Source organism: Emydura macquarii, unplaced genomic scaffold (genome assembly GCF_026122565.2).
Source record: "Emydura macquarii macquarii isolate MOO-44397 ecotype Brisbane River unplaced genomic scaffold, CSIRO-AGI_Emac_v2 contig_1253, whole genome shotgun sequence".
NCBI classification, from domain to species: Eukaryota; Metazoa; Chordata; order Testudines; family Chelidae; genus Emydura; species Emydura macquarii.
In genome coordinates this window covers 60,674,368-60,695,065 of record NW_027131390.1, presented here as the reverse complement: position 1 = coordinate 60,695,065, position 20,698 = coordinate 60,674,368, and the positions used below count along the sequence as shown (strand labels likewise).

Below are 20,698 nucleotides of genomic sequence, written 5' to 3'. Positions count from 1 at the left end.
GCACCAGCTCCAGGACATTAGCTTCAAATCAGTTTGCTATACAAAGGGTGCAAAGCAGGCGTAAATTCCTCCTTTGTGGCGCTGTCCCAGGGACCTGCCGAGGTGTAGGTATGGGCCATCCATCCCGCTAGTCATTTCACGCGGTGCCCATCACCGTGGCGCCTCTGTGCTTCTCCGCCCACCGTGGCTGGGTCTCGCTGCCTTCCCCATCGCCTCCCGTGGATGCAGAGGTGCCTGGTATGTTCACCTCCCCCCCCCGCGACCACCTCCATGACTGCACAAGGGCTACCGGTCAGTCGCCCCGCCGGGGCCGCAAGGGAGCTGGGTTGACGCGCGCCCGGCCCCGCCTGGGAGCGGCTGCACAAACAAACTCCTAGGCATAGGCAGGCGGTGCTGCTGCAGCAACCGACTTGCCGGACTGCGCATGCGCGTCTTCCTCCCTAGCAAACGCGTGATGATGAGCACCTCAGAGTGGGCCGGGGGGGAGGGGAGAGGAGGAATGGAGAAGGCTGTGCTACGTCGTTTACGTAAAAGGGAGAGGGGAGGACGGACGCAGCATTGGTTACGCTGAGCTACTGAGGTGGTTGTGTAGCCCGTGCGCAAGGTGCGTAGCAGTGAGCGTGCCGAACGCGACTGGCACGGCGTAAGTGTGTTTGGTGAATGGCGTAGCGCAGCGGCCGCTGCGGAGCGGAGGAGGAGGCGCCCCGGCGGTTTGGTACCGAGCGGAGAGGGAGATGCACACGGCACTCGAATGAGGTAGCTATAAAACCCCATTTGTTTACCTTCCCTCCCCCACACCGGCCGGCGCCGCCGAGAGGGCGGCGGCCGGGTCCCTCCCGGGCCGGCGGGGGGAGCGGCCATCCCTCCGTGGGCTGCAGAGCGGCATGTGGGGGGCAGCGAGGCGGCGGCGGCGGCCACCTCATCACGTGGCGGCGGCGGCGCGCGCTAGTGAGACTCGCCGCCGGGGCCGCCGTCGTGGTGGGGCTGCGGGGGAGCGGCGGGGGCTGCTCCCTGGAGTCTGGGAAAGCCCGAGCGGCATCCGGCCGCAGTGCGCCCAGCCCCCCGTGCAGTTCTTGCCCCCCGTGCCGGTGCGGCCCGGGTACACCGCTCCTCTGGCCCCGCGCAGCGGGCCGCTTTCCCCGGAGGAAGGGAGGTCGAGGGGAGGCCCAGTTCCTCAGGGCCGTGAATGGCCGCAGGGGCTTGTGTGGGGGACGGGCACCCGGCTCAGCTCTGCAAGCGGCAGTGACCCGGGCTGGGGAGAACCCCCGGTGGGGCTGGTTTGCAGCAAGTGCTCTCCGCACATCCCAGAGCGATAAACCCAGCTTCCAGCCAGGGCTTCCGGGGGGCGACTCGCGTCACTGGGCCTCCTCCCCCTCCCCCCGCGGGCACAAACGTTTGCTGTCGGCCTCCAGCTTGGATGCCCGCTTCCCTGTGCTCCCAACTCTGTCACTCCTCAGCCGCTGCCAGGCTTTGGGGAAACTTTTAAGGCTAGGTGTAAATTGTAAACCTACATCGGCATAACTACATTGTTCCGGGATGTGAAAAATCCGCACCGCTGAGTGACCGCGCTACCTCGATAGGAGAGCTTCTGTCGACCTACCTACCACCTCTTGTGGCGGTGGATTGATTAGCTATGCTGACAGGAGAAGCTTCTTCACTAAGGGCTAGTCTACACTAGAGAGTTTTGTTGACAAAAGTCAGCTTTTGTCGACAAAACGGGAGCTGTACTTATTCAGATGCTCTTCCCACAGATGTAGCTCCCATGCTGGGGTGGCTGGACCCTGCTCCGGATTGGGATCAGGGCAAGAAGCCCTGGTTCAGAGCTGGGAGAGCAGCAGCCTTGTGTGGCTGGACCCCAGTTCCTGACTGGGAACAGGGAGGGAGTGGCTCCTGCCAGCTCCTGGTGGGGATTAGGCTGGAGAAACTCTGGGAGGCTTCCCCTGGTTCCTCGTGAGGAGCCAGGAGGAGAAGCTGGCTGGGAGCCTGTGGGGCTGTTGGGCTGCCAGGGGCTGAGAAACCGTCTCTCAGTTCCCTATGCTGCCCCTTTTAGGTCCATGAAAGGCCTCCTGGTGAGGACACAAACCACGGACCCAAGGAGGGTAGTGTGCACATGCAGCACTGCAGTGGCTGTAAATTGGCCTAATGTAGGTTGACTTACCTTTCTAGCATAGACAAGGCCTGAAGCGCTACAGTGGTGCAGCAGCACTGATGCAGCATTTTAAGTATAGACCTGCCTTAAAATTAGTGTGTATCTTAGGCCTTCCCAACCTGCAGTCATTATGCCTCGTCTGCAGTGTGTGCTTTGAAAGACTACACTTGAGATACCTTCCTTAGAATGAGATAAAAGGGAACACTGTTTTGTTTCACCTGTGCTGGTGAAACTTAAGTATCACGTCAGAGTCTAGGTCATGTTTATTTGGAAAGAATGGTGAAGGTGGGTGGTGCACATACTTTTCAGTTTGATATTTTTGATTTACTCTATTACTGGGGAAAGTTGCTGTTTTGAGTTGCATCTCAGGTGAATTATGTGTAACTTTGGACAAAGTCAAAAAAGAAAGATCTAAGTAGTACTGTGGGGGGTGGGACGGGACTTGATTGGCCACTGTCACTGAGATAGCTTCTGCAAAATCACCCAGTCACAAGTAGTATTGTCTACAGGAAAGAAAAATAAGGTTAAGTCCATACAAATTAAACACCCCTGACTAGCCTGTGTCAGGTAGCTTGGGCTGTGGGGCTGTAGGACTGCAGTGTGCATTCAGGCTTGGGCTACAGCCCAGGCTCTGGGAACTTTCCTCTTCTTGGCGTCCCAGAGCTTGGGCTGCTCTGTGTGGCTTGAAAGGTTCTCTCTCTCACCAACAGACGTTTGTCCAATAAAAGATATTACCTCACCCACCTTGTCTCTCTGATATCCTAGGAGCAATGTAGCTACAACTACACTAAATATAACTTTTAGAAAATGTTCAAAGGGAATTAGTAGTTCAGCCTTTTCTTGTCTGTCTTGCCATATTCCAGTGACTGAACTGAACTGAGCTTCTTGAAGCAGTACTTATTGTTAGTAAATGATGAGATGCTATGTGGGATACAACACTTTTTAATATTCTTCCCTCCCCCCCCTTTTTTTTTGTTGGTCTTCTCAATTCTTCTATTCTCAGAGCTATTTTGTGTCTGCCACTCTTTTCTCACTTCCACAACTTGCCCAAAATGCTACTCAGATTAAGGTAGATGCAGTTTTAGCTTCTAACACTACAAACACTTCATACATCTAACTTAAGTAATTCTTTAATTCCCCACTAGAACACTATACCATATTTTTCCATGTGATAGCAGCAGCCTGAAATAAGTACTGAAAAATACATATTGGAGGCATCTGTTTAGTACTTAGAAGTTTAGAACTAGTTGCTCTTTCATCTGACATAAATGGTTCATGGGGAATGCAAGCCTTATACATTAAAAAATGTTCCTTTGGGGACTACCGTGCAGAATAACTAACATAATACAAGATGATTAAAAAGTAGATAACATGACATTTGCAAAGGGAGTAGTCATTAGACAATCCAAGGAATTTTTTTCATTATGTTCTGTTTTGGAGACAATAAGAGGCTGCCTAAGAAATGGCTTCTAATTTAAAAAGATTTCATTGTGTATCCTGTGAAATCCTGCTGATTTTTTGGTGAGAGAAGTAACACACACCACTCTAACCCCCAAAAAGGACTCTTAACTCCTTTTGTATAATTGTTAGTATGCGGAATATTGGTCTAAAAGGAATGCTAATGTAAGAAAATTTTCTGAATCAATTAATTTATCCACAAGAATTGTCAAAGAACAAATGTAGCTGAATGGTTAGCACTTTGTCATTAGCCAACTTGTTTTGAAATAGATGTCCCTGTCCAAAATAAAACTTAAATATTATTGAATCTTAATCCTTGTTTTCAGAACTTTAATTTTTATTTTTGATTTATGGAGATAGTCGCGTTGTTTGACCAAGGAGACTGTACTTTTGGAAGAATGAATAGAAAACCCTCTGAAAACTTTTTATAGATTTTCTATAAATCATATGTGTTTTAATAAGTTCATGTAGCTCGTGAGTTTTCAGGTGGGGGAAAGTACATCAATGCCCATGGAAAGTGGATGCAGTGGGTAACCAGTATCCCATCTACTGGAATACTAAAAATGATAATTTAACATGGAAGTGTAAACCAGCAGGCTAACTACAGTAAAATTGTATAGGATGATAGAGAGACAAGGTGGCTAAGAGAATATCTTTTATTGGATCAACTTCTGTTGGTGAAAGAGACAAGCATTTCATCTTACACAGAGCTCTTTTTAACATCTGAAGACGAACTCTGTGTAAACTCAAAAGCTTGTCTCTTTTTCCAAGAGAAGTTGGTCCAGTAAAAGATATTACCTCAGCCACTTTGTCTCTCTAGCATCCTGGGGCAAACATGGCTATAACTATACTGCAAACAACCTACAAGATTCTGTCAAGTCACATTTGCCATACAAAAAAGAAAAGAGGCTTTTAGAAAACAGAAAGCAAATCAAAATATGGTTTTAATCTTTTACAAGGAAATAGTTTGTTTTAATAATTTCTTTGTACTGGTTTTGTCAGTCAAAGCAGCAGTGTGCTTAATGTATTAGAATAGTACATTTAAATTGGCTCCAGACAAAAGTGCAGTTGACTAGGGCCTAAGTTCAATGCACAAACTTGAATTGAAATAACTAAATGTTATAATTAACATGTTTTGTTGTTTTGGCGTGAGTCTGTGCATGCATGCTTTGGAGTAAGTGTTCTGTTTTGATTTAGATGTATGTTTGTTTGTTTGTTTGTTTTTTAACAAATTTAAGCAAAACAGCAATAGAACACTTATTACAAAGTAGGTGTCCAAACATAGGCTTGCACCATGTGCAAATAACAAGCTGTTAATTGAAACCAATTTAGTGCACATTTTAGCATAGACCAACCCTAGGTATCTTTATTTTGCATTTGAAAAGAAAAAGTAAACAGCATATTTAGTGAAAACTTAAAATTCATTTTCAGTAATCTAGGGATCCATTAATAATGTACCTGCAAATGTGTTTTAAAAAAGTCTAATTTTTATGTTGTCCCTTTGTCTGCTGTGGTACCCGGAATGAACCGATGCCAATTAGTAGTCTTGAACCCTAATGAGCGTGGCTTGCATGAAAAGTATGCCTTTTTCAGCAACAGAATATTGGGCCACTTGTATCTAGTTTCTAAGTGTGGATAGTTCAGTCCCTTCAATTTTTTATAGGAAATTCCAATAATATACAAACAGATATTCCCAGTCAAACTGCAGAAAATCATAAATTGAGAAATGCAGGGGGAAGCAAATCCAACTAATCCAAATATAGGAATAATAGTAGTGGATACTTCCTGTCTGATGCAGACTTCCTGTGTGGATTTGGCCAAATAAGGCAAGCAATCACATTTAATACTTCCATTTAAATTGAATATCAATGCATAATTGTCTGGCTAGCCAATGTAAGTGGGAGAAAATTCTGTAATATCTGGGTTAAAAATCTGTGCAGTCCAGATTACTCCATTCTTAAGTGTCATGTGTAGTTCTGTTTACCTACTTATAACATCATTTAGTTCCATTTACTTAGACTGTCCATGTGGTTATAATGTGGTTAGCCCCAACTGTGCCTACGAAAGATGGATTTGCTCCATCTGCCTCAGTTTCCATATCTGTAAAATGGGGATAATACCTACTGAGAGAATGAAGGTGGCTAACTGAAAAATTGAATTAAATAGGTTACAAAGTACTCTGAATTTGAAAAGTGGTATAAATGTGAAATTATTGTAAAAGAATAGATACCTATACATAAAAATTAGCCTTTTTTATGCTCTTTTGCTAAATTTGTTTGAGTTATTAAATTTAATCTCCTATTTCAGAAGTCCTGTGATTTAAAATTTGGGAGTTTAGATGTCTTTTGAGGGTATTGAAAATGTTAGTATAGGGACAAGAGAACCAACTATGATTTGAGTTTCCATAATAATTTTAACCATCAAGAAAGTATTTTCATACTTCCACAACTGTCTGGCACATTCCTATAACAAGTATTCAGAATTCTCAGAGGAGTTTAGCCCTGCCCCCTTTCTCTTTGAGAATGTCAGTAATATTGCAAAGAAGGAAAAAGAAATTGCAGTACTTCTGATTTCTGTTTTCTTTGTATAACATGTTTTCACAGAATCAAACTTCAGGGACAAAGGAGGAGACGCTTCCTTCAGTTTTAAAAAATCCATTCTGAGTGAAAATGATTAATGTGCACTGCTCCTGTTGTGGAAGGCCAATGTAGCTTCTATGTTTCATTTTACAGAAGTTTTAAAAGTTTGCCTCTTAAATTCAGTTACCAGCATATAGGGAGCATTCATCAAGTTTTCTCGTTTATAGTAATTGTCACAACAAAAATTTAATGTCCAGTTAACACCTTTAATCTGTAGGTGAAAGGTCCTAAATATCTGACAGTGCAGAAAGGATTGAGAGAGGGAGAGATCTTGTATAGTTATTGTAGTAATTTGATTGTTCTTTCTCAAACTATAGCTGAGACTTTAAATAAAGTGTACATAACAAGGTCAATTCCTGAGCTAAGCACTTGAAGTTATTAAAAAGAACAACAGAAAACATTGAAGCACCACTCCACAAAAGATGCCAGCAACTATGTCTGGCCTGAAGCATGTATCTGCAAAAGGTAAAGAGTGGGGAATCCTGTGTTGTGTGTGTGTGTGTGTATGTATGTATATAAAAAAAAGTTACTGTGGTCTTACTTATTCCATTTATTCAGAGCTTTTTCATTCAGAGGCTTAGAGAAGTGATTGTTTGACTCCACACTGACATTTTACTTTTATATGCATATATTTCTTTTTAATATGGAGCTAGTCTGTAGTATGAATAAAATCAAGGGTGTGAAGGGAGAAAATGGTTCTTATAACCAGGAGCATTTTTGTCTTTGTTTTTTAACTAGCATCTTCTAGGTCACATTTGCTTTACTGTGTTATGTGATGATCAAGATGGGAAAAATCTATTAGACCTCTAAAAGCCAGAAGCCAACAGAAGATTGGCAGGAGAAACACAATGCCTCTCCCACTAGCCTCTGGAAGGGAGAGTCAGTGTGATTCTTGCAGGTTTCTGTATCTGGATCATTTCCAATTTTGGTTAGTAGGGAGTCTGATTAAATTGGGAACTCTTCTCCATTTACTTGCTGCCACATTACCCACTAATCCCCACCTCTCCATGTCACAACTTCTCTTTCATTCTGATCCTCACTTGCTGTAAAGGAGGAACTACTTTCCTTTCTTTTTTTTTCCCCTCCAGCTACTGGAAAATAATGGTGAGTTTTAGTCTTCCTCCTGCTATCACTTTGGTGTCTTTGCTGTGGCTCATAGCTTTCAGAGCAACAGTACCACAACACGGAAGAGAATCAATCCAGTTTAGCTGAGGCAAAGAAAAAAAATACTGTAGCTAGTTTTTAACTTTCACTCTGCTGCTTCTTGGAGTGCCATTAGCATAGCTAGAGATAGTTTTCTGCCACTGCTGGGAGTTCTTTTGGATGAAGGATGAGGAGAAAGCAGACTCTCAGAACAGTTTGGGAGCAGCAGCAAAGTAAAGCTAACAAGCTCTTGTCAATGTTACTGCTGCTTTTCAGAGTTTTTCAGCGGTTATGAGAAATAAGAAAATCTCCAGGTTCATTCTATTACTAATGGCTCCATCTGCTTCCCAGAGAGAGCTTTTTTGTCACTGGCTAGTAAATGCATGTTTAGTGTCTGTGCTGTAGATAATGTCTGCTTTGTTTAATATTGACAGCTGTACATTCTTAATATTAAGCAAAGTAAAAAATGATATTAAAGATTTTTAAAACACATTAAACACTCACAAACTAGGAAAATCAGTTTGGGCTAGAATTGTGTAACTCACCTGATTGTTACCTTCATGTTTTACCTCCATAAGCATTTAGCTGGGAACTGCTCTTAAGGGACAAACCTCAAGACTTTCAAAAGATGAGGAGACTTTTTTTTTCTTAGTCATAACTGATATTTGTTTGCTAGTCTAGGTGATCAGAAATATAATGGTCACATTTTACTGGAAGTTGATGAATGACTATGGCTATGTCCAAAATAAGTAATTGACTCACTGTAGAAATATTTCAACCAATAGATTTTTGTGCCCAGTTGTAAGGTTACAATAACCTACTAGATCTTTTTAAATAATTACAAATAAATATGCAGGGATTTAATTTATATAGAAGTCCAACAGCTTGTATAAAAATAGGTGCTTCGACAGAGGCCTGATGTCAGATTTTAGTCCAGAGTTTCTGCATCCAGGTTATTATAAACACTTCAAAAATAGAGATTTATAATGGAAACTGTAAGAGAGCCCAACTACAGCTGCTGGCATATGCTGCTGTAATAAAACATGAAGTCCAGATAGACCCTGTCATCCTGTAAAAGTGCAATGATCACCCAACTAGTAGTAATTACATGAACAGAACTCTGTTCGCCTTTCATTCAGGACTACAGTGCTGCGGTCACTACGTGGATTAAAATAATCCTAGGAGTTGTGCATGATAACTGGAAATGTAATCTGATGTACTGCTGATAATTGATGGGTCTCTATAAATAGTCTTTCCCTTTTGTAGATCTGATTGCCAATGATGATGCAATAATGACTACATAAAATGTAATCACTTTTAATGTTGATAGTCCACACTAGATGTAGTATAAAGGAAACGTAACTTTTTAAAATTTTTATTTAAAGCATTCTTTAACAGAGATGTAAGTGGAATAGTCAAATTCAGTTTGTGATTTTTTTATTTTTATTTTTTTTGTGAGTAGCTTTAGTTTGTCATCTTAATATTGGTTTTTCATTTGAAAGTGGAGCTAAGTAGTGCTATTTATCCAACGCTGTGTGGTTATAAAGTTGCTTAGAATGGCAGCACTATGTCAATTCTACAGTTGCAAATGTTACAATTAGTAGTCTTTTTTACAGGGCAAGTATCCTACATGTACAGTTATGTGTTCTATGATGGTGGCAGGTAGACAATCATCTAAGTCTACTGGGCTGACTGTGGAACAGTGGCACTTCCTTGGTTCATACTGAATGCAAACTAAACCAGAAAAGCTTCCCTAAATGCTGACACTGAGCACTCGGTATCTAGGTTTTTAATAATTTTTTTTATAATCTAAAAACCCACCTATGATTTTACTCATGGAAGGTGCCAGATTGACAGTCATGGAAAGAGAGTCTTTTTACTGCTGCCCCAGCCCACCTGAGCATTAATCATTGGTCTCTGCTTAACACTTAATTAGTATGCTAGCTAGTTTCAGTGGCAGTGGCTGTTTTTTGTGATGTGGACACCTTACATCACTAGGTTTTTATGATAAAATATAGTCCACTTATTTCATGTACAGTATGATACATAAGATATATCTATACAGCAATTAAACACCTGGGGCTGGCCCAGAGCTTTGGCTTCGGGGTTGTAAAATAGCTGTATGCACATCCGGACTAGAGCCTGAGCTCTGGGACCCTACAAGCAGGAGGGTTCCAGTATATGGGCTCCAGTCTAAGCTCGAATGTCTACATTGCAATTTTTAGCCCCACAAGTCCGATCAGCTGACCTGGGCCAGCCACAGATGTCACTGGGTCTCTTATTCCAGTGTAGACATACCTGTAGACCAAAGATTTTCAATCACTACTAACTTGGAGTGCATTTGAAGTAGTCATTTAGAGGAGAGACTATTCTGTTCAGCAGTCCCTAGATTATCCATTTGTCCTTTACCCTTATTTACTTATGCATCTCCATTGAAGAGAATGGAATCTGTATGCATAGACAAGGACAGAAATGATGATCTGCCCTCAGCTAACTTCTAAATGTTTGTGAATATATTGTCCATTTGGTTATTTTGTTCGCATATTTTCATTACAGGGTAATTCTCTTACTTGTTTCTTCTATGAAAATGAGTCCCAATACTATGAGTGGAATGTACAGTAAAATAAGACAAAATATATTTTGTGCTACTAGAATCATGGATTCTTAATCATGATAAGGGTGTATGCTAACTAATTTTGTACATTTCTGACTCTTGAAGTACAAAAAGTACCAACAGAAGTTCATTTTTTGTTTAGTGGATTCATGGCGAAATCCTTTTGTCAAGTGACTTCACTGAGCGCATGATATGTTTGAATAATGCAGAGAGGAATGTGTAAAAGGATTTATGATGCTTGGAATTAAGAAACTGCATGAATGCTCTTAGTGGGATGAGTTAAGGTAAAGAGATGTTTTAAGACTTTTCAAAATGACAGTGGCTGCAGCTAATTATTGTGAATTATATACTTAAAAATAAGGGGTTTTATTTTCTACTTAGTATATTATTGATATAAAATAATTGTATTACACCAGAAGTAAGTGATTATAGTTAATATAGTAAAAATATTTTAGTTGTTTTCAAAAGGCATCTTTGACTCCTGGAACTCCTTGTCGGGATTTCCTGTCTGTCAATTCCAAAGAGCTACATATGTTGATTTAACATTTTTTCTTATAAGAAAGTAAAGTATTATGGTACTTTTAACCTTTGCACAGAAATGTTGTCTCATAAAGTAATAAAATATAATAATTTATGAAGGGGCACTAATTTTTTGTATGGTGTGTAAAATGTATGTTTTTTAATAAGTGCTTTCCTGTTAATGCATATTAAAATTGAACTAGGAAAGAAGCACAATTGCATTTTTGGAGTTAAAGACAACATACTATTGTTTTATTTTCAATTTAGTAGGAAAATTGAAATATACAAAGTGTAATTTCCTCAGCGTGTCTTGGCAGTGTCTACAAATGCATCTACAGAAATTTAGATTACTCTTTTACTATAACTTGATTACTTACTATAAATTCACAGTATGGGTTTGGAATTACCTTCCAAGGCAAGGTGTTAATTACATTTTATAACAAGAGGATTCTCAAAGGGAGATACTTACTTCAATTCAAGGAAGCAGCCATATACCTAGCTCTGTCTGTCAGATAAATACAATACAAATACACAAAGGACAGAATAATATTGGGATTGTTGCTTAATTTTGGTTAGTATCATTTAATTTTGTGCTTTACAGTAGCTTCCAGTAGTGATGTAAGAACACTGTGATGATCTCTCATTTATTATGCTTTTCCTGAGCACTTTCCAACCCTATCTCCACCTGTGTGTGTGTGTGTGTGTGTGTGTGTGTGTATTTGTTTGTTTTTTGGGGGTGGGAGGAGAAATACAAGGAGGAAGTTTGAATGTCTGATGCCTTCAATAAGTACTTTCCTTTGACTGTCTGGTAATGACTAAAATATTATCCAAGAAATTTTCTCCTGCTACCATCTACCCAAAAGGGTAACCACTTTTTAATACTGAATTTCCATTATCTGTAAAGGTACAGTCTGAATGATGAAGAAAATACAAGCAACTTAACTGAGAATTTCTTAATGTTTAAATTATTAATGAGAAAATATGAGACAGGAAGAGAACCTGAGGTGACCTGTGTCTCCCATTATTTGTTATACTTTGTACTTGATGCACTGTTACATTGGTTGAAGATATGATAATTTGCTAGGCATGTCAAATTACTAAAATAGTAATCCAACCTTAACATAATTGTCCAGTGCATCTGGTTATGGGATTTTTCCAAACCTTGGCGTCGAAGTCCAACTGAGGACTAAGGTGTCAGTAGCTAGATATTTGCTGTTTCAACTCCAGTAGGTGACCTATGCAAAGAGAGAGGTTGTAATTTTAATCAGGCAGTGATGCAGACTGAGGAGAGGGACAGATTGTTTGAGTGAACAGATAGCAAAAAAAAAAAAAGTAAATGAAGTGACTCTGTGGTAGGGTGAGTGGAATAAAATAACCCATTATGCACTTTAATTGTATAGAAATCAGAAAATACGAGCATGATATTTAAAAAAGCTGAGCACATCCCAGGAGGTGTTAAGCATCCTTAACTCCTGTTGACTCCAGTGGAAGTTGAGGGAGCTCTGCACTTCTCAGGGTCAAACTGTAATATCACTTGTATGTAATAATTAGAGTATATATAAGTTAGTAACTTTAGATATGTGTGGACTTACATTAAGAAGATTCTTTATGTACAATATTTGATAGCATCATAAAGATTGAACACAGGGTAGATAGATTTAAATCAAAGCAATTTACATCACCAGTTTTAATCATGATTTAAATCAGCAAGCAGGAAACCTTGATTTAAATCATTACTTTTAATCATGCTTTACATTTGTACTTTTTAGTTATTTTCCTAAAGAAAGGTTGAGTCTCATTTAACCATTTAAAAAATGTTGATTTGCAATTAACAACTGACCTTTACACTAAATTTGGAGCTTTTTTCCAGTTATGAGGATACACATTCATTTATGCAGTTTTATATCTTAACATACATTTATTCAGATTCTTAATTTTACATTTTATTATTTTAGAAGATGGTGAATGATGCAGTTCTTATTTAATATGTGGTGATTAATTTATTACTTGTGATCAGTGTCAAACTCTTATTTGTATGGAAATGCAAATTCAAATAAAAATGGACAAAAACAGAATTTTAATTTCATTTTATTAAATGAACTGGAGACATAAGAAAAAGTTTATCAAAACATGTTTTGTATGTAAAATGAACTGATTTTATTAAATAAAGGAAGTATTGTCAGTAGTTAGTGAATTGAACTGATTATTACTGATCTATGTTCAAGATTTTAAAACTAGTAAATCTCATCCTTTCATACTTTGTTTTTATTCATAGATTGGAAGAGGGAAAGCAAGCTTTTCTGCTTTTTCAACTCCAGATAGATTTCTTAACTTTGAGTGAACTACTCATTAAACTGAACTAGTTGAATAATATAAACAGAAATTAAAAAAAAAATAGTTTCCCTGTACCTGCAGAAGAGGCTGCCGCTGTGAAAAGCTGGTTTAGCATTTCAACAAATTCTGGTTTCAGATGTTTAGCCAGTGATTTCACCAGTTTAGTGATTTGACTGTCTTTAAAACATGGTAGCAAACGTGCTACTTGATTATTTGTATTTAATTTGAATGATATTAATAGATTTAGACCTTAACATGGGTTATCAACTTGAAATCTAATTTTAAATAGGCTTATTTTTATAAAACAACACTTGTATTTAAGTAAAAAATTATTTTGTATCAATCCAGATTGAATATAACTACTTCAGTTTCTTTCAGACAGATTTTTCCACAGAGTATAATTTTTGCTGATGCTGACCAGTTTGGTGGACTTTCTCAAGTCAGTTTACCACAGTTATTTGAACCATCTATTTTACTGAGAGTTGGAGTTGGCATTAGTTAATGAAATTATAGGCTTATATACAGTAGCTGTAATCAGTATGACTTTGCAGAAAGGAAGGACAGACAATTATCATGTTTTGCATTTACCTTGGGTAGCTTACAATGCTTATAATAAAATGTTTTGAATTTTGTAATATGAATAGCAAAATTACTGTCATATGCTACAGTTTAAACCATTGATTTAAAACACTTGTAAAGATGATTTGCAGATTCATAGATGCACCCAAGAGAACTGTACAAAAGCGTGGTATGTCCTAAATAACAAGGGCGAATAATTAAGGGACAAAAAATAAACAGAAAAAGCCTTCCTTTTTTAAAGATGGTCCATGATACCCAGACCTTTCTGAATTGCCATTTGCTAGTTGGCATGACGTCTCAACAAGATCTCTGCTTTTGTCTGTTATCATGAAACCGTAGTAGAGAAGAGTCCAGCAATAGAATAATAGAAAAGTTTTATTTTCCTTCAGCAGTGTATGTTAAAGTTCTGGTATTCTTAAATATTTTGTGTTTAAAAAACCCCCTCAAACTATGCAATATTGTAATAAATAGCACACCATGCCACTTAAGTTAGGATCAGACTTCAGCCTTCTCCAAGTTTCATGATCAGTATGACATCAGCGAAGATTTTACGGGGACATCTTTCAAAGCAGGAACTTGGTGATCCATAGTGTAAATGACATGAAAACTAAAAGATAAGTCAGGTTTTTTTTCAACATGGCAACATGATATACCCTCTGAAAACTCCTGCTCAGTTAGGGTACTTTTGCCATGTTATCACATTTAACTTGTTTTTAAAATACTTTTGCCAATTACCTATCTTTAAAAAAGAAGGAAATGAACTACTCGTTGTACATGTTACGTACAATATGTTTTGATGTTCTGCTGAAACAAAAGTCCTTGAATTTAATTTTCTTCCAAAATTGTCAGGCACAGTCTGTTAACTGAATCGGTGCTGGTCATCACTGACTAAAATTATTAATAGCAGCCTTTGCACTGGGAACCACTGCCTGGTACTGTCAAAGTATTGGAGACTTAGTGGACAGTTGTCTGTCCCTATTGGAATGGATTGAGCCACTAATAAAATTGTGTGAAAACACTAGATTTCATCTGGCCTTGAGATAGGAGACAAAATCATGCAAAGTTGAGAAGGCCTCAAATCTCAAAATCATGACTGAAGGTGGGAAGAGAGAGAGTTAAGTGGCTCTAGGAGTAGAAGAAGAAATATTTCCGTGTATATTTTCGTATTGCAGGCACAGAAAGGCAATTACCATGATGACATGGAATCAGGTCAGTAGGTAGCCTTGGGAAACCAAAATCCTTTAGAGATGTGAGCATAGTGAAGGGGGAGCACATTCATGTCTGGCCATTGGACTCGTATCATGGAATGCTACCAGAAGCAGGCGATGAATATACAGAATATAAGCCAGCTATTTACAGTGGATCAAATTACATGCAGAAGACTAGTCTAGAATAGATGCATCGAATTATAGTTAATTTCATTCCAAATTGATCAGATAAGCCAGCTAACTGTTCATAATACAGTATCTAACTTGCTTTTTTCTAACCAGTCATGATATGTGGCAATAAAATGTTCAATAACATGGTGATTTACCCTGGAGAAGTGCACATAGGTAGTTGCATAGTTAAAGGAACGCTCAACTTAATTTTTTTTATTAAGTTGATTGGTCCTCTGTTAGGCTTTTTCCCAATCAATTTTTAAAAGAAAATTATTTTAAAATATGTGTGCAATTTCCTGCTTCAATTTTGATATTTATAAGGTTAATTTAATCAAGGGAGATACTAACTATGTAGGGAAAACAGTGAAATTCACCAAATGCAAGGTGCTTATGTGTGCACAAAGTAAACATACTGAAAAATAGAGAGTTCTTGCCATCTTTCAGCTGCAGTAATCCTGTGTGTTATGAGTAACTATAGTAGATATAACTTTTTCCGAGGATGACTTCCCAGTTGTGTCCCTCAGGTCAGTGTTCTGTTACCGAATATGGCAAGAACTAACTCGAGTGAAAAAGTTGATTTGCATCTGAAGTGTTTAGCTGGATCAGGGCCTTAATGTCTTGTATAACTGGACATCAAATTTATTTAACACTTAAAAGCTGTAAATCTTGTGATATATATTTGAAGGCTTTGGTAGTGTTTCTTATTCTTAAACAGCTGCAATGGAAGCATGTGGGAATTAAACACACACCTAAGACGGTGCTGCCTTTCAGCCTATCTCTTTCCAGTGAAATAATTAAACATGTACAACAGTTCACGCTACAGCTGAGAAAATAAAAATCTATCCATTATTTTTGTCAGGTTGTAGCAAACATTAACAAGCCTATTTTACCTCTGAGATAAAAAACTCTTTTCTATAATCTTGAGTAGGAAAACCCTTTAGTATTGTTATTGATGTGGATGTTATCCGATAGTCATTCTGAAGTGAACAACTAACTCAGGGAACTGCTTTAAATCTGTATTGCTCTATTAATTCATACAAATTATTTTGTTTTATTACATTGGAAAAAACATTATTTACAGCATAGATGTAGTTATGGTTCACATTCTTAAATAACAAATACATGAGCACTAATCTTTTGATAGAGCATTATTAAACTGTAGAGTATTGTCACCTACAGCATTGCACTTTAGAATGTTTCAACACTACGAGGCTAAAAAAGTACACTTCCAAATGCCATATGTCAATTATTGTTTCAGTGATTTCCCTTTCTCTCAGGCGCTGTTTGACCTCCAGGGTATTCTCATAAGTAAACAAATGTTCTTTTCTCACTTCATCAGTTATTTCACCTCTACATGTTTCTTTTACTGAAACCTCCTACTTTTTATCGTAAACTAAAATGTCAACAAAATAAACCATTGCAGAAAATTTTAACTTTTCAGCAGACCTCCTCAGTTACACCCCAAGTCCATCTACTCATGTGCAGAACCCACATTTGCCATACAAAATAGATTATTGTGTCTGCCAATACTAATTTGTGGCTGTAAATGTTGCTGAGGCCTGCTCAGCATTTGTTCTTTTGTAGGAGCTGGCTTTACTCTTCTTAAACTTTAGAGGTGGGGAGGTCCTCTGATGACCAGTATGCTGTAAAAACAGGATAAATGCTAGATTCTCAGCTGGTGTAGCTCCATCAAATGAGCTATTATTTATTTATTTATTTTTGAGCACTAGTGTGGCTTAGGTTGTGGAGTGTTGTTTTCCCTCCCGCCCCCTTTGGTATTGGGTAGGAAACCGCAATCATTTTTCCTTATCTGAGGTTGAGTGCTCTATTAAGATATAGAATTTTGACTGATTCCAATAGAAATAATTCTGGTCTCTTGGTGCCAAAGCATCAATATTGTGACAGTTTTAACAGTAGTAATAGATACCTGTTTTACAGTACTCCTGATGTGATCTTTGGGGACATTCAGAATTTTATTGTTCATATTTTACCTATTATTTATCTATAGTAATTCAGAAATGAGCCTCAAGTGGCATTGTTTCTAGAGGAAGCTGGTACTAAGACCACCCTCATAAATTGTCCATTAATGATACTTGTACAGTGCGCATCTTGCTGTTTATATATGGAAGACTTCGAGACTCTAATGCTCAATCTATATTTACGGCTACTAGTGGAAGAGAGAACTTGAAACAATCAAAAGCATTTTTTCTTGCAGTTGTTGTATGGCTAGAATATTAGTATGGCTCTAAGAAGGACCATGTATTAGGTGGATTAATTATGAGTAATTTTAAGTAGCTGGGGTAGTTTTCTTTAATTAAAATTTGACAGATATATCTGGTAATTTGGGCTAATAGATTGCTATCTGGATTTATTTAAAATCAGTTTTCTTGTATGCTGTGACATTTTGCATTTCAAATACTTCACATTGTAATCTTGTTCTTTTAAATGTTCATGGCATATTTAGTTATGCATAAATGCTACCTAAATGCTCTAGGTTTTATCTATATTAACGTAGCAAATACAGATTGTAACACTTACTTAGTGGCCTGTTCTTGCAAATGTAAAATGTAAGTTGACTCATCTTAAGTGAATTTCCTATAATGCTTTTCAGTAGGAGTGTATTCCTTTCTCTTTATAGTTTTTTTTTTTATTATTATTTTTATTTTAAATCACTCGTCTTCAGAATAACTAAGCCCTGGTGTGATAGGAATTAATGGTTCTGTCTGTTATAAGTTTGAAATTTAGGAAATTGAAAATAAGATGCATATTATCTTTGAAGTTTCACCCTTATGAATCCACTTACAATCCAAACAAGAAAAGAAATGTGTGATCTGAATATGTCAACAAATTGCAATAATAAGATGTAGACTGGCATCCATTACAGAAGTAACTTCTAAATATTTTCCTTTTTAAGTTAGCCACAAAGATTTTTACTTTAAAATAATTTATATACAGCAACTATCAACATTTGATTCTGCAGCTCTTCTACCATGTAAAATGTCTCTGTTATTGATCCAGGTCCTTGGAATTGTACAATCTGTGCAATTACAAAACACAAATGACTGAGAACACACACAGTGGACTAATCCACTTAAACGGGATTTAAACTGTTGAGGTGAAAGCAACTGTCTAATCTCTACCAAGTCATCTTCTCCTTACAATTATAACGGATTACCATTTTGATTGCTATGAGCAGTTCCCACAGTGCTTTCTGTTTTTGAAGAGCCACAGTCAATTTAAAAGAATCACAATTCTGCCAAATTTTCTGCCTATGACTTCCATAACTGAAAATTAGAGATAACATTTATCTTCAGTTTGTTTTCTTTTGCATCACTCTTTGTTCTGAGATCTTGGCTAACAGATATAAACATCTTTAAAATCTTTCTTTCTTAAATCCATTTAAGAACATTTCAAGATCTTTATTAATCTGATAAATAATTGTAAATTTTATTTAAAATGAATATAAAGAAATGTATCTCTATTTTGCATAAACTTAGCTTTTTAATACAAAAATGTTTTCCTGTTGAAATCTACTTATCCTACAATTATCTGTGCCTATACTTCTCCAGCCCTTAAATCCTGATTTCCTTTTAGACAACCATTAATGACAAATTATTTTTACTGTGGAGCCTAGGGATTGAATCATAAATAAGGTGCTTGAAGAATCCTGTACTGGACAATTTAGAACCTCTCACCAGAGGACACAGCCAGTGGTGTCATTGCCAATACAAAATTAGGGAGGACAAGCATACTTTATGGAGGATGCCTAGCACATTATCATTTTGTTACAGTCCTATACTCAAGTATATGTGATGGAAACCAAATTTGATTTCCTTCTGAACCTATTTTAGTTCAAGTCTGTCTGAATCATAGGTTGTAATTTTGCAGTCAGTGTTAATATTGTATCAATGTTGATATAAAATACTGTATCTGTTTTGGATGGGAAATATGCTAATAAATTACAACCTTAATGCTCTCTCTTAAGGTTGTATTTACAGCCATAATGAAGAAGTTTCACACTGGAGCAAACCATAAGACTGAGGTAGACAAAAGCTCATCTGTATAATCAGCAGTTTACTTTGCTAGTAATCTTTTGTATCTCCTGTGTTTAAAAACAAGTTTCCTCATTTCTTATTCTGTGCGATCCTGAAGAGGAATAAATGTCAATGTTGAATTGGGTCAGTAGAAAAGTAGAGAACACCATAGCTCAGTAAAAATATCTGATTTCCCTTACTAGATATGTTACTTCTAAAACGTGAAATGTAAAAGCATCTTAGTTGAAGAATATGCAGTGTTGCCAACTCCTGATGATTTTATCATGAGTCTATGATAATTATTGTTTTCCTTAAAGCCCCAGCTCGTGGAGTCAAGTGGATATGTGATAATTTCAGTTTTCATTCTTAAAGAAAAAGTAAGTTTCTAGATCTTGTAGCTGTGAAAAAACTTCAAAATGTGACCCCTGTGCACCCTAAAACCTCAGAAAGCAGAAGGCAAATAAAAAGAACCCCCCCCCATCTATTATTTTTTACATAATATCATGATTTTAAAGCAAATTTCATGATTTTTGGTGAGCCTGACTCATGATCTTTGAACATTTGAGGTTGGCAATGTTTGACATCTTTGTTTGGTGTGAAATTCTTCAGATTGTCAGTGGCCTTATGCGATATAATTTTAATTGAGCTGGTGCTCAGGCCAATTACTTATGTAAAATGGCCTAACATGTTTCCCAAGGATTTTTCCACCCCCATTGAGCCCTCTTAACCCCATTCTGTCTCCCAGCCTGTTTTTCCTCTCCCCCCCCCCCCCCCCCCCTTTGTGCCTTTGTTCTCCTGGGGAGATTTGCAGGGCAGTTTCAGTCAATTTTTCCATATTGGAATAAGCTGTGTGCACAGAAACAAACCCTCTGTCCCACTGAAATGTGTTAAAATGTATACATAATTTAGTACTTTAGTATTACATATATGTGAACACATGAATATTGTCTGTCATGCTGGAACTTGAGCATATTTTTTTTTATAACAAAGGGGCCTCATGTTAAAAAACAAAACTTTTAAAAATTGAGAACTGCTGCTGTAAATAGACCAAAAATTTGGAAGAGAATAAATAGACATGTTTATATGCTTGGGACTTCGTAAGCTCCTCTCTTCCATGTATTGAGACTTCTATGTACTAATATAAAGAATATAAATACTTTGTTAGGAGTTGATTGTTTTTCAGTTGAATATTTATTAATCCTGATTTTAAATAATTTCATGGTGGTTAATGTTAGGGTCTGGGACTTCAGAAATGAAGCAGATTGATTAGAGTGATTTGTTGAGCTTGTATTTGCATCAAGTTATGATCACAGATCACTTAAACAGTTTATCCTCTCAAAACAGGTACCAGTGAATACTAACCACCACAGTTAGTTGCATGACTTGCATTTCAAAGTAATGTGTTAGCAGCACTGTATGTGATAGTCACATGAAAAAGATCATGAGGTTGTGAAAAGGATTATGATCATGCTTTAGACATGAATTTCCTTGTAGGAATATTTTAGTCTTGAACATATTTTAAAGAAAAGAGAGTTTTGATGTCACTTTGTGCTTTAATAGATGCTGAACTCTGATTGTAAACGAGAAAAAGATTCTAACCACAAAGAAGCTTTCATATTAATAGACTTAATGTTTAAGAAAGGATAGTCTGTATATCTTTAGTTGTATATTAAATTTTGAAGAATTATTGGTTTTTTGGTTTTTTTGCAAAGGCTTCAGCTTGAGCAGAATGTGATTGCCCACCTCCACCACAGATTGGGCAAACATGAGCGCATTCCCCCCGTCCTTCAGTCCCTCCACTGGCTCCCTGCCTGCCTTTGCTGTCCATTCAAGATCTTGTTTCTAATCTT

At 37.8% G+C, this 20,698-nt stretch overlaps 1 protein-coding gene across 3 annotated transcripts in view; it reads left to right on the top strand.

The window, feature by feature from the left end:
- Positions 1-735: 735 nt before the first annotated feature.
- Positions 736-20,698, top strand: part of SLC39A10 (solute carrier family 39 member 10) — a 71,949-nt gene continuing 51,986 nt past the window's right edge. For 2 of the 3 annotated variants that reach the window (XM_067548986.1, XM_067548988.1), the window contains exon 1: positions 6,369-6,711. In XM_067548986.1, the coding sequence (XP_067405087.1) occupies positions 6,697-6,711 (15 nt within the window). In that variant the 5' untranslated portion in view covers positions 6,369-6,696. Of the gene's footprint in view, positions 757-6,368; positions 6,712-20,698 lie in introns of those variants that run through there. The other variant, XM_067548987.1, reaches the window with a different exon arrangement.